Source organism: Lucilia cuprina, chromosome 4, assembly GCF_022045245.1.
Source record: "Lucilia cuprina isolate Lc7/37 chromosome 4, ASM2204524v1, whole genome shotgun sequence".
In the NCBI taxonomy this organism is placed as follows: domain Eukaryota; kingdom Metazoa; phylum Arthropoda; class Insecta; order Diptera; family Calliphoridae; genus Lucilia; species Lucilia cuprina.
This window is the reverse complement of record NC_060952.1, coordinates 88541397-88559455: the sequence shown is the minus strand read 5'-3', so window position 1 is coordinate 88559455 and position 18059 is coordinate 88541397. Positions and strand designations below refer to the sequence as shown.

General features: G+C 32.8%; 2 protein-coding genes across 6 annotated transcripts; one reads left to right on the top strand and one right to left on the bottom strand.

The window, feature by feature from the left end:
- Positions 1-3419: 3419 nt before the first annotated feature.
- On the bottom strand, positions 3420-16732 carry LOC111676759. 5 transcript variants are annotated; one of them, XM_046949401.1, is made up of 13 exons: positions 16638-16732; positions 15590-15863; positions 11182-12541; positions 9713-11051; positions 9337-9651; positions 9111-9271; positions 8640-9050; positions 7708-8215; positions 7518-7634; positions 6553-7390; positions 6416-6482; positions 6223-6347; positions 3420-4240 (listed from the first exon to the last, which is right to left on the bottom strand). In XM_046949401.1, the coding sequence occupies exons 3-13, from the start codon at positions 12416-12418 to the stop codon at positions 3575-3577; spliced, it is 5784 nt and encodes a 1927-aa protein (XP_046805357.1). In that variant the 5' UTR covers positions 12419-12541; positions 15590-15863; positions 16638-16732; the 3' UTR covers positions 3420-3574. The 5 variants fall into 5 exon arrangements, with proteins under 5 accessions (XP_046805357.1, XP_046805355.1, XP_046805356.1 ...); XM_046949399.1 differs by having other exon boundaries at positions 15999-16724; XM_046949400.1 differs by having other exon boundaries at positions 16591-16714.
- A 226-nt stretch (positions 16733-16958) lies between these two features.
- On the top strand, positions 16959-17888 carry LOC111676768 (acylphosphatase-2). The gene is made up of 2 exons (XM_023437745.2): positions 16959-17303; positions 17375-17888. Exons 1-2 carry the CDS (start codon positions 17122-17124, stop codon positions 17487-17489), a joined length of 297 nt encoding a protein of 98 aa, XP_023293513.2. The 5' UTR covers positions 16959-17121; the 3' UTR covers positions 17490-17888.
- Positions 17889-18059: the final 171 nt, after the last annotated feature.

Here is an 18059-nt window from a genome sequence, read left to right as displayed (position 1 = left end):
AAACTAGAACTGCACTAAAACTGAGCTAGAACCAAACTATGAATTAAAACTGATTTAGATCTTCGATAGAACAGTACTAGAACTAAATTAGAACTGAACTTGAACTAGAAATGAACAAGAATTTTAAGTGGGACTAATCTAGAACTAAATAGTTCAAACTACAACTGGAACTTTGTTCCGTAACTTTTCACTCAAAGATTGTCAACTCAGGGCAGGTTTCTTATTACTCAATTAAATTAGGCTTAACTTACTGTTAAGCCTAGTTTAATTGAGTAATAATTTAGGCGAACTTTAACCGATGACTGTGTTTTTCAGTTTTGGATTTAGGTTCAGTTAACTTTGTTAGTTTTGCCAACTTTTTACATAAAAACATAAACAATCAACAGTTGTTTTTTGCAAATAATACTTTTGTAAAATGAAAAACTTTGGAAAAATGTTAAATAAACATTTAAAATAATAATAAATACAACAAAATTAATCAGAAAATTGAAGTATACTTAAAATATTAAGTTTTTGTTTATCCAAAATCATTGTTTTATTGTTTTTGTTAATTGTGTTTTCTCACTTACAAACTTAAGTTTAATTGGCCAATAACATTCAGTTAAACTAAGATAATAAGTAACGTTACTGATTACTGAAAAAACGCAAAACATAGGTTAAACTAAGTTTAAACAAAGAATGTAGATTATCTTTATCTGAAAACCCCGCCCTTTTAGATCTTCAATAGAACTGTACTGGAACTAAATTTGAACTGATTTTCAACTGAACTTGCAAGAATTTAACTAGAACTTATCTATAACTGGAAAAGAGTACTTTTCGGTCAAAGATTCTCAACTCCAGCCACAGCTTTATTAACCTTAATTTTTTCCCCGATTGTTCTGTTACAGTTTTTTTGTTTTACAACCAAAATAGAACGAAACTAGACCCAGTATTTATGTAGATTTTTTAAATTAGTTTTCGAGATAAAAAAAATCTAAATCCTATTTCAAAATACATTTTTTATACCCTTCACCTTCGTGAGAAGGGTATATATAAGTTTGTCATTCCGTTTGTAATTTCTATAATATAATTTTCCGACCCTATAAAGTATATATATATTGTGGATCTTTATAGATAGCGGAGTCGATTAAGCCATGTCCGTCTGTCTGTCTGTTGAAATCAGTTTTTAGAGGTTCCCAGATATCGGCGATATCCGAATCTTCAATAATTCAGTTAGACATGCTTTCGAGAAGATCGCTATTTAAAATCAGCAAAATCGGTCTATAAATAACGGAGATATGAGCAAAAATCCGAGACAACCTCTGAAAATTGCATCAAAAAAGCCACATTTTTTTCATGCTTTGTTAAAAAAGCAACAACAACAACACTGTGAATTGGATAAAGATGTACATGTGCGTGTGGAGATGTATTTGGTTTTATTCAGCTGTGTATTTTTTTTTTTTTGTATGTTTGCATGCTGTTCTGTTTTCACGAAGGTAAGTGGGTATAACAAGAACAAGGAGATAAAGCAGTAATATGTTGGTAATACAGGTGATATTTGTTTGAGGGTGGTCATACAGTTTGACGGTGGTATTACAGTACAACGGTTAATATTTCTTTCTGCTACAGTTTATATTTGTTTGTGTGTGTGTTATGTGTGACATGTGTGCAGAGATACAAAATAAATAAAAAACTGTTTTTTAAAACATACTCGGCACAGCCAAATATAGAAATATTACTTGTTTTTACTCACCCTTTTTCGAATTTAAATGAATTTTTTTTGGTTTGTTTCCAATTTTTTTTCTTCTCATGCTAGTAGTTTAAGTGACGATATCCATACTTCTAGAGTTTTGTTGGGAATATTTCAATTAAATTCTGCATTTCTTGTTAATTTCTTGGACTGCTTATACATACATATGTTTCTGTATTATACGCTAAACAAAATTTAATTAAATCATTTTATAAACTTATTTTGTATGCATATATTTTTATTACATATTATTTTTCTTTTTGTATTATTATTATTAATAATATATTATCTTTACATATTTGTTTATTTTTCTCTTTTTATTTAATTTATAATGCAATTATAAATTGCAATTTATTTTTGTAATTAATCAAAATCATTCTTATTTTAATTAAATATTAAACAATACAAATCACTAAAGATTATTAAAAGTGGATGTTGTTTTTTTCATTTTTCTTGGAGGGGGGGGGGGGGGGGGGGGGGGGGGTGTGTTTTTGTTGTCTGCTCTTAACATACAAATGTTTTTAAGCTGTTTATATATATAAATATAACTACATAGATAATTAAGAGTGTAATAGGAATTTAATTATTAATTAGAATAAAAATTAAAAACAGTATAAGTTTTACAGATGTAAAATATAGTGAAAAAATATATAAACCATATTACAACATACTTTACAAAACATTAAAAAAAAAATATTTAACCAAAAGTGAATAATTAGAGAGAGTGAGAGGGAGAAAAACGTTAAACAAACTTAGCATAATTTTATTCAATTATAAATTGAGCTTTTGTAATAAACATATTTGTTTTAATAACCAGGTTTTGTTATTTCAATTTTGTTTTTTGTTTTTTTTTTTAATTTCTTTACTTAAAAGCCTGAAATATTTGTAACGCATCTAGGCTGAAATGCGTTTAAATTAAATGTATTTTGTATGTGTGTGTGTGTGTGTGTGTTTATATGTGTTATTAAAAAACTTACAGTTTTAAGCTTATTTTAAATTATTAATAAAACAAAGAAAACAAATTCAATGGTTTATATGTTGGCATTTAAAATTAAAAAATAATAGTAATAATAAAATATTATTAATTAAATTTTTAATCATTTGATTACACTACTACTTAATAGAAAATATTTACATTTATTTTTAATTTTATTATTATTAATTATAAGTAATTTAAGGGAAAGCCTATTAAAATGACTATTTATTTTAAGTTTAGGCTTTCCTTAAAAAAATTTTTTTACAGCATAAAGAAGATATCTTAATATTACAATTTTTACACATTTTCTTTTTTTGTAATTCAATTATTTAGTGTATTTGTTTAACACAAATGCTGTTAATAATATTAGTTATTACAGTTGTTGTTGTTGTTATTAAAAAAAGTATAATTGTTTAATAAAAATATAAATAAATCCAGTTTAAAAATAATTTATTTTATATTTTCATTTATTTCTGTTTTTAGTTAGAGGAGGGAGGGGGTGTGGAGTATTGGTTTGATTTGCTTTATTTACTTCATGTAATATTCTAATTGTTGTTGTTGTTGTTTTAAAAAAGTGCCTATTGTTGTAAAATATTTATTTTGTTTTCTTTTTAACATTATTTTAAAAATTAATTTGTAATTTAATAAACATAACAAATTTTAAATATATTAACTGCTGGCTACATACATACATATATATTACAATATATGAAATAGTTGTTGTTGTTTTTTTTTTTTTTTTTTTTGTTTTGCACAAATAGAAAAAAAATCAAACCTTACAAAACACATAAGACTTAGAGAATATTTTGTGTTATAAAAAAAATTTTAAATTAAAAAAAAAAAACAATTCGAATGGCTTACATTTGTTTTTAAACTTTCTTACGTAAACGTTCTTCTGTTTCGCCACGCCATTCTGGATCATTGGGATCATCATCTTGAAATGGTTCTTCTTCAGATGATTCACCTTCGCTATCACGATGTTTACATTGTTGTCTGCCAACATAGGCACCATATTGATCACCGTACACATCGTCGTCCTCATCATAAAGACCTACACCACTATTGGCAGTGACATGTCTAATGCCAACACTATCGGCCGTTAGGTGATCATCATTAGGTGCTAAATGATGTTTGGGATAATCATCTTCATACTCATCATCGTACATTAGCATATCGCCATTTTCATGTGTTAACGACACATTACTGTCGTCCGCTGAGATTGGTGGCAGATTTTTGGAATTGTAACTTTTATTACGTCTACTACCACTGGCCGTTGTTAAGGAATCACCACATAATGTCGAAGATCTTGAGGTACGCTTTGAAGTGCTGCCACTTATAGTACGCGGATATTTATTGTTTAGTATGCCTCCTAAACCGAAAGCGCCCACAACGCCACCACCACCACCACCGCCAGGTAGATAACAATCATCAAATCGTTTGCTATCTTCACCATGATCAATGGGCATGGCACGCATTAATTCCTCAAATTGTTCATCAGTCAGGGGGAATGTTAGTGGTTCATAGGGAGGTATAAGCTGAAATTGAAAATCATCACATGATTTCGGAAGAACAGAAACTTAATATTTTAAGTAAATTGCAATTTTCTGAATTGTTTTGTTTTATCCATTATTGTTTTAAATGTTAATTTAAGATTTTTTCAAAATTTTTCATTTTACAAAAGTATTTTTTTTTCCAAAAAACAGCTGTTCATTAGGGTTCTATAAATCGACTTTCTGTCGAAAAGTCAACTGTTCTTATCCAAAAAGGTCGATAACTCTACTATCGTCTGTGAAAAAAGTCGAATAGTCGACTTTGGAAATAAAGGTCGAAAAGTCGAAAAAAATAGTCGAAAATTTTAAATAAGTGGAAAAACAAACAAAAACTCTAAAATAGTAGGAAAAACTCTGAAAAAGTAAAAAAATAGTCGAAAAAAGTTGAAAAAAAATCGAAAGAAGTCGAAAAAAGTCGACTTTTAATAAAATACTTAAAGTCTAAAATTCTTGGTTGGTTGGTTGGTTGGTTGGTTTACGTGGTAGTTCACTACATGCGAACTGTCAAGTAGAATCGAAGAGACTCCGTTTTGAACGGACCACTCCACTCGTCAGATGTTATATTTGTAGTATTAGATCCAGCCCGTAGCTGTGAGAAATCGGAGGATATCATTAAGCCTTAACACAGATATCTCGCTAAGGTTAGATATGAAGTAATTGCCAAGGAAGCGGTTTCTCTTTACGGCCAGAGCAGGGCATTCACAGAGGAGATGGAAGACTGTTTCTTCCTTTTCCCTGTCCTTGCAACTGCGACAGTGATCATTGAAAGGGAGCCCAAGCCGACTTGCGTGTCTGCCTATTACCCAGTGTCCTGTTATTACTGCTATCAGCCTCGATATGTCCCGCCTACTACGGTTTATAAGGTTTCTTGTGCGTTTCTCATTGAAGGAGGGCCACAGTAACTTGGCCCCTTTACATGTGTCTAGGTTATTCCACCTATTTTCAGTTTTTTGAAGAAAGAATCTGAGGATATTGCTCTTGATATAACTTAACGGAGTTGCTACTGGAACGGCGTTGGAGATATCAAGAGCACATCTCGTTCTTGCAAGCTCGTCTGCCTGTTCATTATCCTTCTTGCATTGTCTAACTAATAAGGAAGTAGTAGTATATGAGTTTAGTGAGAGAAGTGCCGCTTGACTATCGACAAAGATTCCGATATTGCCGTGAATACTGAGGTCATGTTATACCCTACAGGCTGACATTATCGCAAAAATTTCAGCCTGAAAGACACTACAGTTGTTGGGAAGACGGTAGGATATACTTACCCCAGCTTCTTCACAGAAGACACCAGAACCAACGCCGCAGTTCATTTTAGAACCATCTGTAAAGATTCTGGTGGTATATTCGCTCGATAGATTACCTCTACACCATTCGCTTCTGGAAGGAACTCTGACTTTGAAGACTCTATCAAAGTCCGTGTGTGGGGTAATATAGTCGGATGGTTGGTTCAAGATTAGAGGTAACAAGCTTAAAATCTTAGCGTGTCCATATGTTCTTGATCTCTTACTGCGCTACAAGCAGATATGGCCATTATGTGCAGATCTATGGGTAGGGTGTGCAATATAGTGTTCAGAGCTTCTGAAGGACTAGTTCTTATAGCACCTGTTATCCCAATGCATGCTGATCTCTGAACTTTGTATAGTTGATCCACAACAAAAAGTCTACTTTTAATTAAATGAAAAAAATTGAAATGTCGAAAAATCGACTTTTCATAAATTGCAAAAAGTCGAAAAGTCGACTTTTAACTTAATGCAAAATGTCGTGTTTTCGTTTCAACTATAGAACCCTACTGTTCATTATTTGTGTTTTTGAGTGAAACGTTGGCAATACTAACAAAGTTAACTGAACTTAAATCCATAACTGAAAAACACAATCATCTGTTAAAGTCCGCCTAAATTTGTCCCAAGTTAAACCTAGTTTAACTAAGTAGTAAGAAACCCGCCCTTACAATTAAAAACTTGACTTACCTCTTTGGAATCAGGTGTTGAACTTCGCCTTTCTAGTTCACGATCACGTTTCGTAGAAGTTGTTCGCCTCCGTTCATAACGTTTACTACTAAGGCTAGGCAAAGGGCCAACACCTAAAAATGATGCTAAAAATAATAAAAAGCAAAAATTATATAGAATGAGAATTTAAGTTAAAACAAAAAAACAAACATACTTGAGTTATCACCGGCTTCGGAAATTGTATCTAAAGGTGTAGCAGGATTCAAAGGTGATGGAATACTCTAAAATTTACAAAACAAATTAAAACAATACTTTCAGTTTTTGTAACAAATCTAATAAGAATCTACATACCTCCAGATCACCTCCACCCACACTTGGTGTCTGGGGTGCTGGTGAGCTGGGATCTGGTGTATTGGCACCACTCGATTCAGCTCGACTGTCAATACGTCGATTTGCTCTTGAACGTGTACTCCAGGGGAATTTTAGATAGGTTTGAAATTTACGTCGTTCTTCGGTCAATGCTCTTTCATGTCTTAAGAACATGGCATCATCGGATATGTCTTCGTCCTCTTCAATGCTAACATTTGAACAGTTTTGCAGTGCTATTGTCTCTTCATCATCTTCAGTTTCATCCTTTTCAGTTGTTATCCCCTTCTTTTTCTCTTTAGCTACTTTTTCAACGTTATTATCTCTTCTAATATTATCTATCACACTTGGTTCAACTTTAAGTTTTTTTAGTTTCGGTTCTTTTGTGTTTTCTTCGTCAACATCATCATCACCATCATCAACAACATCCTTATGAACAACATCATCATCATCTTCAGCATTATTGCGGATGTTGCTGCAACTGTTTTGTGTTATTATTTTACATTTTTCTTCAATCGCTTTTTCGTCCTGCTCCGTAGTGTTATTGGGGGAGTTAGCTGCAGCCGGTAATGAATTGTTTTCATTTAGATTCTCTTTTCCAGCCTTTAAATCACTTTCTGTTTTATTAACTTCTTCTAGCTTAACCGGAGGAGTAGTTAGTGTTTTTTTAACTGTTGAATCTAATAATTGACTGTCATCGCAAATAAAACCATTTGTTACTGGTTTACATTCGGATAAAGTTTTATTATCTGACGTCTCCTCTTGATTTCTAGAGATTTTTAATTTGTTATTTTCTTCATTTTCCTGTTCAATAACACGCCATCTAATTAAGAATGGAAAAATGATATTAGTGGGGATCAGGAATCACAAAAGGAATTTAAAATGGTAAATTTTAGCAATTAGAGGAGCATTTTTTCAACATTATTAACTCATTTTTGTTGTATACTCACTTTGGAGTTGGAATTTCTTTATAGGGTAAAATCTCAACACGTGTAGCAGCCGCAACGCTGTATGGTATCACAATATTGTCAATATCATATGATGTACGATTTTTACGATCAAGAGATCTGGAGAAAATGTTGAAGAATTAATAAATGAATTAGAAGATGAATAGAGTCTTTTATTATTTACTTTTCTTACCTTTCATACTTGTGGTAATTATTGCCGCTGCCGCTGCCGTATGTTGGTGATGATGTACGACTGCGAACATTAAAATTATCTCCTGCTCCTCCCCAATTTTCATGATTGAACATATAGCTTGAATCCCCATTATATAGATTACTACTACTGTTATTTAGATGATTATAATGGTGAGAATTTACTACTGTTGATGATGAAAGTTTACGATGCTTATTATTTTTGCTGCTGCTGTTGTTGTTGTTGTTGTGATTGTGGTTGGAGATCAATGATGAAGGTGTTTGGTTGGGATTGTATTGATCGTAGTTTATTGGGAGACAATCGCTCGTTTGATGTATGAATTTGTTGTTGTTGGGTATTGTTGTCGTTGTTGTTGTCGGTAAAGATGTTGTTGCTGATAAGCTCGTGTTGCTTAAATATGCTGGCGGTGGGAGTGAGTTCAAAGGCTCCTTTGAATTCTCGTCCCTCACAGCAGGGCAGTGCTGTTTCTTTGCACTCTTGGCCGTTCCCTCTATGATTGTTGGAAGTTTCCATTAAATCCAGCAAACGATAAGAGAATTTATATGAAATAGAAAAGCAAATATTTGCATCGTACATCGTACAGTCATAAGTTGTCGTCAATATAATGATGAAATGATAAAGTAGTTTCGGGAATCAAGGTTGTATGTTGTTCATAATAAATTTTGCAGTTGCAAAGGTGCGTTTGTTTTTAGAGTTGTATACGTATTGGTTGGTTGAGTGCAAGGACGTCATAAATAATAATTCAAACAAAAAAACGTTGGAACCAATTCGTGGTAGGAATCAATGCAAAAGGATCAACGTATACAGAGAGACAGAGAGAAGAGAAAAATGAAAAGAAAAAAAAAAGATGCAAAAATTGTTTTTGTTTTATGTTAATATCAATTATCGAATTTTTCATGTTTACAATAATTTACTGTTGGCCACAAGTGGCGTTGTGGACGTAGTAGTAGTAGACAAAGTTGCTGTACCATTTCCTACATCATTTAATGATGTCGTTGCTAGAGATGAGGCCACCGTTGCTGCAGTTGATGTTGTTGATGATTGTTGTGTCCCCGCTGTTGTTGCATGGGAACTTTTTCCTGTTGCAGATTTTTCATCATTATTAAGTCTATCCTTCTTTTTAATATAACGTCGTTTTGCTGGAGGAGCATCACCATATTTTTTTGATGACGATGTTGTATGATGCCCGCCGGCAGCAGCAGCAACTGCTTCACGTTCGGCCCTCCAAACATTTTTTGCAATGTTTTTGGCCGGACAACGCATAACACGTTGCTGCCATTCGGGCTGTTTTGCAATAGCCTCAAAGTGTAGGGCATTATTAACATCTAAATTGAAATTTAAATTATTATTTAAGAAAACACGATTTTTTACTTTATAAAACTTACTTTCTCTGAAACTTAAGACGGGATGATAACCAGAATCTAATAATGCTATACGATCGGACATCATCATTGTGTCGGGTAGATCACGTGGTGCTGTAGGATCTAAGCGACCTGTACACAAAGCACATGGATGTAAAGGCCATTGACAACCACATTTAATGGTGCTAAAGAAAATATATTAATTTTATTAACAAAAAAAAATATTTCATTTTAACTATTTTTGCCCTACCTTGGCCTCGCTGCCTTTTTCGATATTGTGTGTATGTTGGTTGTTTGTATAAGTTTTCTTTTTCGAAATAATGAAGGCACATAGCCACGTGTTCGACATGATCCCATTTGCTCTTCATTAACTTGTTCCCCAACTTTACTGTTATCACCACCACCACCACATGTAACTAAACCCTTAGAACGTACAATTTCCTGATGTAGTTCACTGTGTTGACGTATTTTTATTTCTAAATCGGATATTTGAGATAGCAGCCACGACCAGCGTGATGCAATGGCCGCACGATCACGTGAATAACGCCAAGCGGCACGTTTTGTTCTAAATTAAGAAAATAATTCATAAATTGAAAATGAAAAATTAAACTATTTAAATTACTCACATAGGCAGCGTTTGTTGTTGGGTATTGTTGTAGGTAACCATTTCATCAGCTGATTCTCCGCCTGAACTCGATTCAGTTGCATCGGAATCAATGGCTTTTTGTACCTCAGACATTTCAGTCTGTAATAAACCGACCACCTGTGACAATTCATCAGTTATATTTTCGTCCAGTGTAGCGACAACCACTTCTTCAGCTTTGCCCTCACCAAAAGTCGTTGAGTTGATGTTCGAAGAGTTTGATGCTGCCGCCGCAGCTTGAGCTTCCATCAAGGCCTTTTTAGTTTTCTTATGGGTGGTTATATTAACTAAACTGTTGGCAGGCGTGGTGCACAGTTGTTGTGCATTGGCCACAGATTCAATTTTACGCAACAGCGTCGATATCTGGTTGGCGGGTACCAAAGATTCTTGTACATCTTTCCAATCGGAAGCAGGCGGTCGTGCTGCTATTACTTTTAGAAAACACTTTGCCGGATCCGGTGGTCCAATGGCTTCGTTATTTAATGCTGCTGAGTTTGTTATACCTTTGCTGGACTGTCGGGCGCTCCACTCAAATAGTCCAGCTATTTCTTCGCTGGTATGTTTGCACATATAACGAGCTTGTAGTTTTCTCAAACGTCTCAATAGAAAATCTATTTTCCGTTGCATTTGTTGCTGACGTTTTTCTATTTCTAACTGTCCCTCTTCGACTTGTGTGGGTTTAACCAATTGTATGGAGGGATTTGTAATAGTAATATGACTTTGAGTATTCGAAGAGATACAACCACCACCGCTAGCAATACTTCCTGTACCGCTTCCAGCATTGCCACTCAATTCTGTTTCATTTATTTTCATATAAACTTCGTTGAAGAGAACATTCAAGTCACAGACATTGAGATCTGAAGTTGTACCGCCTTCAAACCCTTTTAGCACCTTAAAAACTTCCTCGATATCTTGATCTTCCAGTTCAGCTGCAGCGCCAACACCGACTCCATCTGCTTCTTTTATGTACGACTGATTGGGAGGCATAGTGCCACCTACTGTCGTCGTAGCCAGTGAATTTATCGATGATGTTGTGCTTTGAGGGGTAGTAGTAAAGCAATTTATTTGTGGCGAGTGCTGCTGTTGATGTTGCAAATGTTGTTGGTGTGTCTGAACTTGCTGAGCTACCGGTGTGGGTGGAGTGTGCTGTAATTGTTGTTGTAGCTCTTGTAAATCGTGTGACAATGTCTGTTGATGAGTTGGAGTTCGTGGTGGGGTGGCAGCGGCCACAGAATTCTGTAATGTTTTTTCATTGGAATCAACATCATGATTATTAGGGGGTGGGGAATCGATCGCTGTGCCATCCAATTGACTTAAACGTTCTACAAGACAAAATATATTATTATGTATTTTTACAAAAAGTTTCAAAACTACAAAGGAAGAAGGAATGTTTAAAAATAAAATATATTTGCTAATAAAACTCAGGAATAATCTTAATAAATTGACTATTACCTTCTAAATTATCTTCAACTTCCGATGCAGTCATCGTTGAATCCGTACTAACTGGTGGCAATTCTTGTACCGACAAAATCTCAAGCTTTGAGCTAGGTTTCTTCCTCTCCGCAGCATCATCAGATGAATTTGGTGAACCGACTGGGGTTTCATGCACGTTTGCTGTGTCCAAATAACTTTCAGTTGCTGCGGTTTGAAGTGATTTTTCTTCTTTGTGCTCACTTTTATCATTCTGTCTTTTATCAGCTGCATCTTCCTCTGCGTTTACTTTTTGTTCTACTTTTTCTTCTGGCGGACTGTTATTGTTATCCTTCTGAGAATCAAGAAATTCTTCTAACGAAGTTGCTGTTGTTGAAGTGGGCTCTATAACTTCACTTTTTTCTTGTACGTTTGACGACTTTGGTAATTCAGTCAACTGCGTCTCCATGTGCGCAGTAGTTGTTTTATTTACTTCGGGCGCAGCAGCTATTGTATTAGATGCGACTTTAAGAACGACAATATCTTTTTCAGTATCAACAAATGTATCCTGCTGTATGATGGGCGATGAGGGATCACCAGTAGTCTTCACTAGATTAACGTCTTTCAATTGATTGCGTAAACAAATTTCGGCAGTTATGGCCTCGTTTGTCAAATCGGCCAACAACTGGGCGGTCGATGTATCTTTTGTATTACTATTGTCTACTACTACCGTATCCAAATTTTGGCTAGTATTATTGTTGTTATTGTTGAGAATCTTATTTTTAGTATTTAATGGGGCTGTGCTTAAGCCCATTTGCTCATTCTTTGTACTCGAGCTATTGTTGTTAGTAATAGAATTGATGACTGTAGTGTCAACTTCTTGAACACTTGCCACCTTTGAAATTCTTCTCGTTGTTGGTGTCTTTATGTTTTTTGGCGTTTCACTTGTATTTTCCCCGTTTAAGGAGGCGGATGGTGTGACCACCAAATTGCGTTGTTGATTATCTCTCGAACGTGTTATACGCTTTGAAGTTGTTGGTGTTTGATTTATTATAATTCCACCGCTACGATTACGTTTTTCGCGTACTGTTGATGCAGATTTTACGACAATTTTATTTGTAGGTGTATTAAGAATATTACTATTATTAATGCCACTTTTATTGACATTCGAAGAGTCAAATTTTCTGCTAGACCTTGTCGTTGGTGTTGTTGTTGCCGTTACCGCTGAACTATTTAAATTTTCGGTTGGACTTAATGGCTCTGTAAGAGCTGGCGCCATATTGTAGAACACTGCTGCATTTAAAATCAAATTTCCATCTTTATTTCTCGGTTATTGTTTATTTTTAAATCGTTCTTAAGTATATTCAAAACGATATTCATTAGATGTAGCGTATGTATTAAGCTGAAATTGTACAAAAAGAAAAATCATATTAAATACAGGTTATCTATGTCAACAGATGACTTCAGAAAGTTGTAGAAAGAATCGAATGTTGTACATCAGAGCTGCGTACTGTTAAAAAAACCTATAATCCATTATTCTATCCGGACTCTGCATGTTTCTAAGTAGAATTTCATTCATAATGACAAAATATCCTTGCTTGCTGATAAAGCTTTATTATCTGATCTCTGGACAAGAAAGCATTGTAGCCCACGAGGTTAGAAAAGTGGACTCGATAAACCGTCTAATTTGAGGTAATTTATATAGTCTGTAAGAGAAATACCAGGTTACACTGACATGAAGTCGAAGTGCTTTACGTGAGTACCTGGCGTGTTGCCCTATCTCACGGTGGTACTGTTTCAACCAATAGGTGAGTAAAATGTAAACAACTCTGCACTGCCCCTAGGTGTATCTTACACGTAGGTTGCAATTTTTGTACATGGATTTGAGCTGGTCCATGTACAAGCACTTTGCTCGTGTACCATGACCATTGCTGCCCCATTACTTAACTTCTGAGATGTAAAACATCACTTCCGTTTATAACCACGCAGATGGGATGGGCTCTGTTGATTTGGTAACCAGTAGACCAAAGTACGAATCCATTAAATAAGCCGAGACTTTGTTCTTACTCCCAGGGACACACTGTGGTAATTCTGATATAAAAAAAACATACTACACATTTATCATAGGTATACGGGTTGGGTGAGGCCAGCATATCCCACATTCATCTTTTACTATATACAATTAATACCAACTCATTTTCAACGCTTAGTCCCACAGTCACAGTCACCACCATCACTGTTTCGACAAAAACACCGAACTTATCCCGAAATATTGACTTTACCTTATATCAGTCTTTAAAACGCAACTCAATCTTCCTACGAATTTGGGATTTAACCAAAGCCACTACGTGAATCCCGAAGGAACCTCAAACAACTGACAAGCCAGGACATAGTCCTGCGGCAACTAAGCCAGACAGTAAACTGTAAACACCAATTTATAGTCCCGGCCGACTAGAGAGATATTGGTAGCACCTATCTTCCCACAGATTGTCATTAAGGATAATATGCCCGAGGGGAGCAGTTTACACAGACAGTTATTATGTACGCTCTGGGACACATATTAGCGTTATCGTAGAATATTTAGCTCTGTATTTCGTTTAGAGACACCCTCTCTAGATTTCTAATAGCGACTTCAAAATCAGTATATACAATACATATACTAGCTCATTTACTACAAGACTACCATAATACAAAATTCCGGTTATTGAATTGAGGTCTACAAATCCTGAGTGATACTAAAGTCTTTTCTATAGATTTATAAAATTTCAAATATTTCGATAAAATAATCAATTTATTGACAGATTTATATCATATATTCTGAATCCCTATAGATAGTGGAGTCAATTATGCAATCTGTCTGTCAATTCGTATGTTTGTTCTTTTATATTATTAAACCTAGAACGATGTAGTGGAAATATATAAAAGAAGAGTTTATGGTAATTTTTGTACTTCTTTATTATACTGATGGAATGAAATTTTATCAGTAAACTTTTTCTTGTTCTTAAATTTTTACTTTTTGAAACTTTAGTTTTAATTTAAAACCTAGAAACAGAATCAAACAAGCGGCATCCTTATTTAACTGTGGCCTTCGGTATGTTAGTTGTTAGAGTTCTTGTCTAATAGGCCGGAGGTGGTGGGTTCCATTCCCACCTGATGCACTGGTTAAGGAGCTCACAACAGGCCCGATAGAGGCCGAGGTGTATTTCTTCAGATTTGATGTATATATGTACATCCTCCTTTTAAACTAACTAACTTGTTTTTAACTGGTACTACTTGAAAGTTTTATGATATTGATCCTAGAAAAAACAAGTATGAAGTTATATATTCGGCCTCATACGACTACACCTACACCTGTATACGAATAAACTGTGATTTAGTTTTCATAATGAAGCATTTAAGTTGAATTGTACCTTGCCTCAGATATACTAAAACCAAACTGTGGATATTAAAGTAAACTTGGTTTTGCAGCTTTTTGTCGAGATACGAGTATATTAACATAATTATGAACTTAAAAGCCCTAATTGGCGGGTTCAGTTCTATGGGGCCTAAGTGAAATAATGGACCGTTGTTAACCATTTTCAAAAGGCTTTATCTTCAGTTCCATAAAAGATCATGTGCCAAATCGAATTATCTCCAAAATAGGGACCTGTAGTTTGATTACAAGGTTTACAAGCTCTATTCGGGGGTTCAGTTGTATGAAGGCTAGGTGAAATAATGGACCGATTTTAACCATTTTCAATAGGGATTCATTCAATTACAATGCTACGGACATAGCTAAATTGACTCAGAAAATAATTCTAAGCCGATTGGTATATTTAAGGGTGGGTACAAACCCAATGTACCAACCCACAAAAGTGGTATAGGGTATAAAAACGATGTAATGGAAATATATCAAAGCTTCAATTTTTACTCTTTTAAATATTTTTTTTAATATAAAACCCAATTGAATGAAAATGGAATTTTAATGGAATTTTAATTTTTTTTGTTGTAATAAAATGCATTTTTTACGCTAGGGTGAAGGGTATATTAGATTTCGGCACAGACAAATATAGAAAACATATGTACTTGTTAATAAGGATAATCAACAAGATTGTCTGATGAAATCCCTTAATATATTAGAGAACACCTCAAATAACAGATCTATAAAATAAATTTTAAACAATATACAAATTGTATTTATTTAGATTTGTATTTGTTACAAACAACATTATTCCTTATCATTGTATGAGATATTTAATTTTTTTTTTATTTATTCACTTTTAATTTAATCTTAACTCGTTGCTTTTTGGTAAACCGATAAAAAATGTTTTACATAAAATAAAAACAAAATAAATTGTACATACATATAACTCCCATACAAATCCAACCATGAGGTACAAACAATTTAATTAACGAATTACAGTAAAAATATTCAAAATACAATATTTTTCATAAAATTTTTAATACTAACCTTATTATGAATATAAAATTTAATTTATATTGTTATTTTATAGCAAATTATTTATTGTTATATAGTATTTTTTTGTTAAAAATTTGAGAAAAAAAATTATACGACACTGTTGTTTAAAAACGTAGTAGCCAATAACAAAAAATTCTTTTGTATATTTGTAGGTATGAATGTTCGTATATATTTTGATACTCGCTTTTTTTTTCCTTTTTTATATTAAAATTAGTAGAAAAAATTTAGCTCGTTTTTTCTTTCTTGTCTTCACTTTTGTTAGGCGCTATTATGGAAGTTATAATTTCACCATAAGTTAAAAAAAAACACTAAGAAATTAGATACAACTACAACTTTTCAAAGTTTTTTTTAATTTTACATAATTTTTTTATAATTGATATTTTTTTTATTTAAATATTACTTTAAAAACACTCGCGCGCTCCCGTCTTTCATGGATATTTTAAAGCACTATTTATTAATTTTTTAATATAAGTATATAATTATATACATGTATATATATGTACATATGTATGTATTACTGTATAGGTATATAAAGTGTAAAACGTATTATAACGATTACTACTTTTTTTCACAATTCTGAACTATTGCGTGCTTCCTCTTACTCTTAAGTAATTGCCATGTCTAAAAAATCAAAGTAAATTATTGTTTAAAAACTTGTCCAACTTTACTGAGATTTTATATTATGAATATATTTTTTATAAAATATCTATTTTTTTATGCCAATTTTTTCCCAGATCATTTTTTTTTTCTTTAAATACACGTAATTTTTTTTTAATTTTTTTTAGGTATGGCTGCCGTTTTTTTGCTGTTTCTTTTCTTCTTCACACACAGCATAGACGATTGCAAAGAACGAGTATGCACGATTATAGAAAAAATGGGCGAAAAACGTTTTCCAACGTGAATAATTTCTATCCCAATTGCCCTTTTAATCGAGTTCAGCTAATTTTATTTAAACAAAACGTTATAAATGTCGACGTCTGAGAGATAATTACACTTTTTTACGATATAAAATTTCGTTTGCTATTAATGGCGGTCTTACTAAGCTTTAACAAAAAATATTTTATAGAATTAATATATTTTCTGCGCCGAAAGAAAAATACGACTGGTACAGTACGTACTAGTTTATTATAAACATAGCGAGTATTGCCACTTATATTAACGAGTAGTAAAACAGGGTTGCATTTTTGTGTATTAATGAATTTTTACACTTTACAACACTTAACAAAAAAAAATATTGTTAAGATAAGTGTTGCTAACTTGTTTTTACAGCAATATTTTTCAAAAGTGAAACCAAACAAATATTAATTATAATAATAAAACATAGCATATAGGCATAGAGATATTTGTTTTAAAATAACCGTTCTACTTTCGAGAATAATTTAAGAAAGTTTTTATAATAATGCATATGACAGCATACAGAATCTAAACCGCCAATTTACTAAACCAAATAAAAATAGCTAAATTAACAGCACTACTCTTAATAACTTTCAAAAATAATTAACAAATCAAAACAAACGAAAAGCATGTCGGCGAAAAAATTATTTGCATTGGATTTTGAAGTTTTTGGCAAAGTACAAGGTGTATTTTTTCGAAAATATACAGAAAAACAAGCTAAACTACTTGATCTAAGAGGCTGGTGTATGAATACCGCAGATGGCACAGTTAAAGGTCAATTAGAAGGTCCACAAAATGAATTGAACGAAATGTTGGTGTAGAATATTTTGGTTATTTAATATGCATAATTATTAATTAAACAATAATTTTATTTTATTACAGGAAATATTGGCTACAAAACAAAGGTAGTCCGAGTTCTCGTATCGACAAAGCAGTTTTTAGTGAAATACGTCCTATAGAAAATTACACATTTCAAACATTTGGTATTAAACGTTAAATAATTGTCAATCAAATCAATTAAAGAACCGAAATAAATTTAAGGTATGTAAAATTGAAGAAAATATGGAAATGAGTGTGAACTGAATTAAATATATGAGTGTAAATGTGTTGATATTATTTTAAAAGACTTACTCCCGTATTCATCGCTTTTTTAGCTTAAGTACACACATTTTCCATACAAAGTTCCAACAATAAACCATCAATAACTTTATTAAGTATTTATGAGTAGGGTGGTAAAACTTTTCTGTCTTAAGGTCCTTCCAATTGGATTTTGAACTCCTCAGTTATTTAGAGTTTAAAAGTTGGTATTTATCTATCTACCTATCTATCTATTTATCTATCTATCAATCTATATATCTATCTATTTATCTATCGATCTATCTACATATATATCTTTCTATCTACCTATCTATCAATCTACCTATCTATTTATCTATCTATCAATCTATCTATCAATCTATCTATCTATCAATCTATCTACCTATCTATCAATCTACCTATCTATTTATCTATCTATCTTTCTATCTATCTATCTATCTATCTATCTATCTATCTATCTATCTATCTA

What these genes read in the sequence shown, in the direction of transcription:
- LOC111676768 (XM_023437745.2), top strand. Translation starts at nt 17,122, where the DNA reads ATGTCGGCGAAAAAATTATTTGCATTGGATTTTGAAGTTTTTGGCAAA. An exon ending in CAAAATGAATTGAACGAAAT is followed by an intron (nt 17,304 to 17,374) that starts GTTGGTGTAGAA and finishes ATTTTATTACAG; the next exon opens with GAAATATTGGCTACAAAACA.
- LOC111676759 (XM_046949401.1), bottom strand. Translation starts at nt 12,418, where the DNA reads ATGGCGCCAGCTCTTACAGAGCCATTAAGTCCAACCGAAAATTTAAAT. An exon ending in CGTCTTAAGTTTCAGAGAAA is followed by an intron (nt 9,051 to 9,110) that starts GTAAGTTTTATA and finishes ATTTCAATTTAG; the next exon opens with ATGTTAATAATGCCCTACAC. An exon ending in TGGGTGGAGGTGATCTGGAG is followed by an intron (nt 6,483 to 6,552) that starts GTATGTAGATTC and finishes TGTAAATTTTAG; the next exon opens with AGTATTCCATCACCTTTGAA.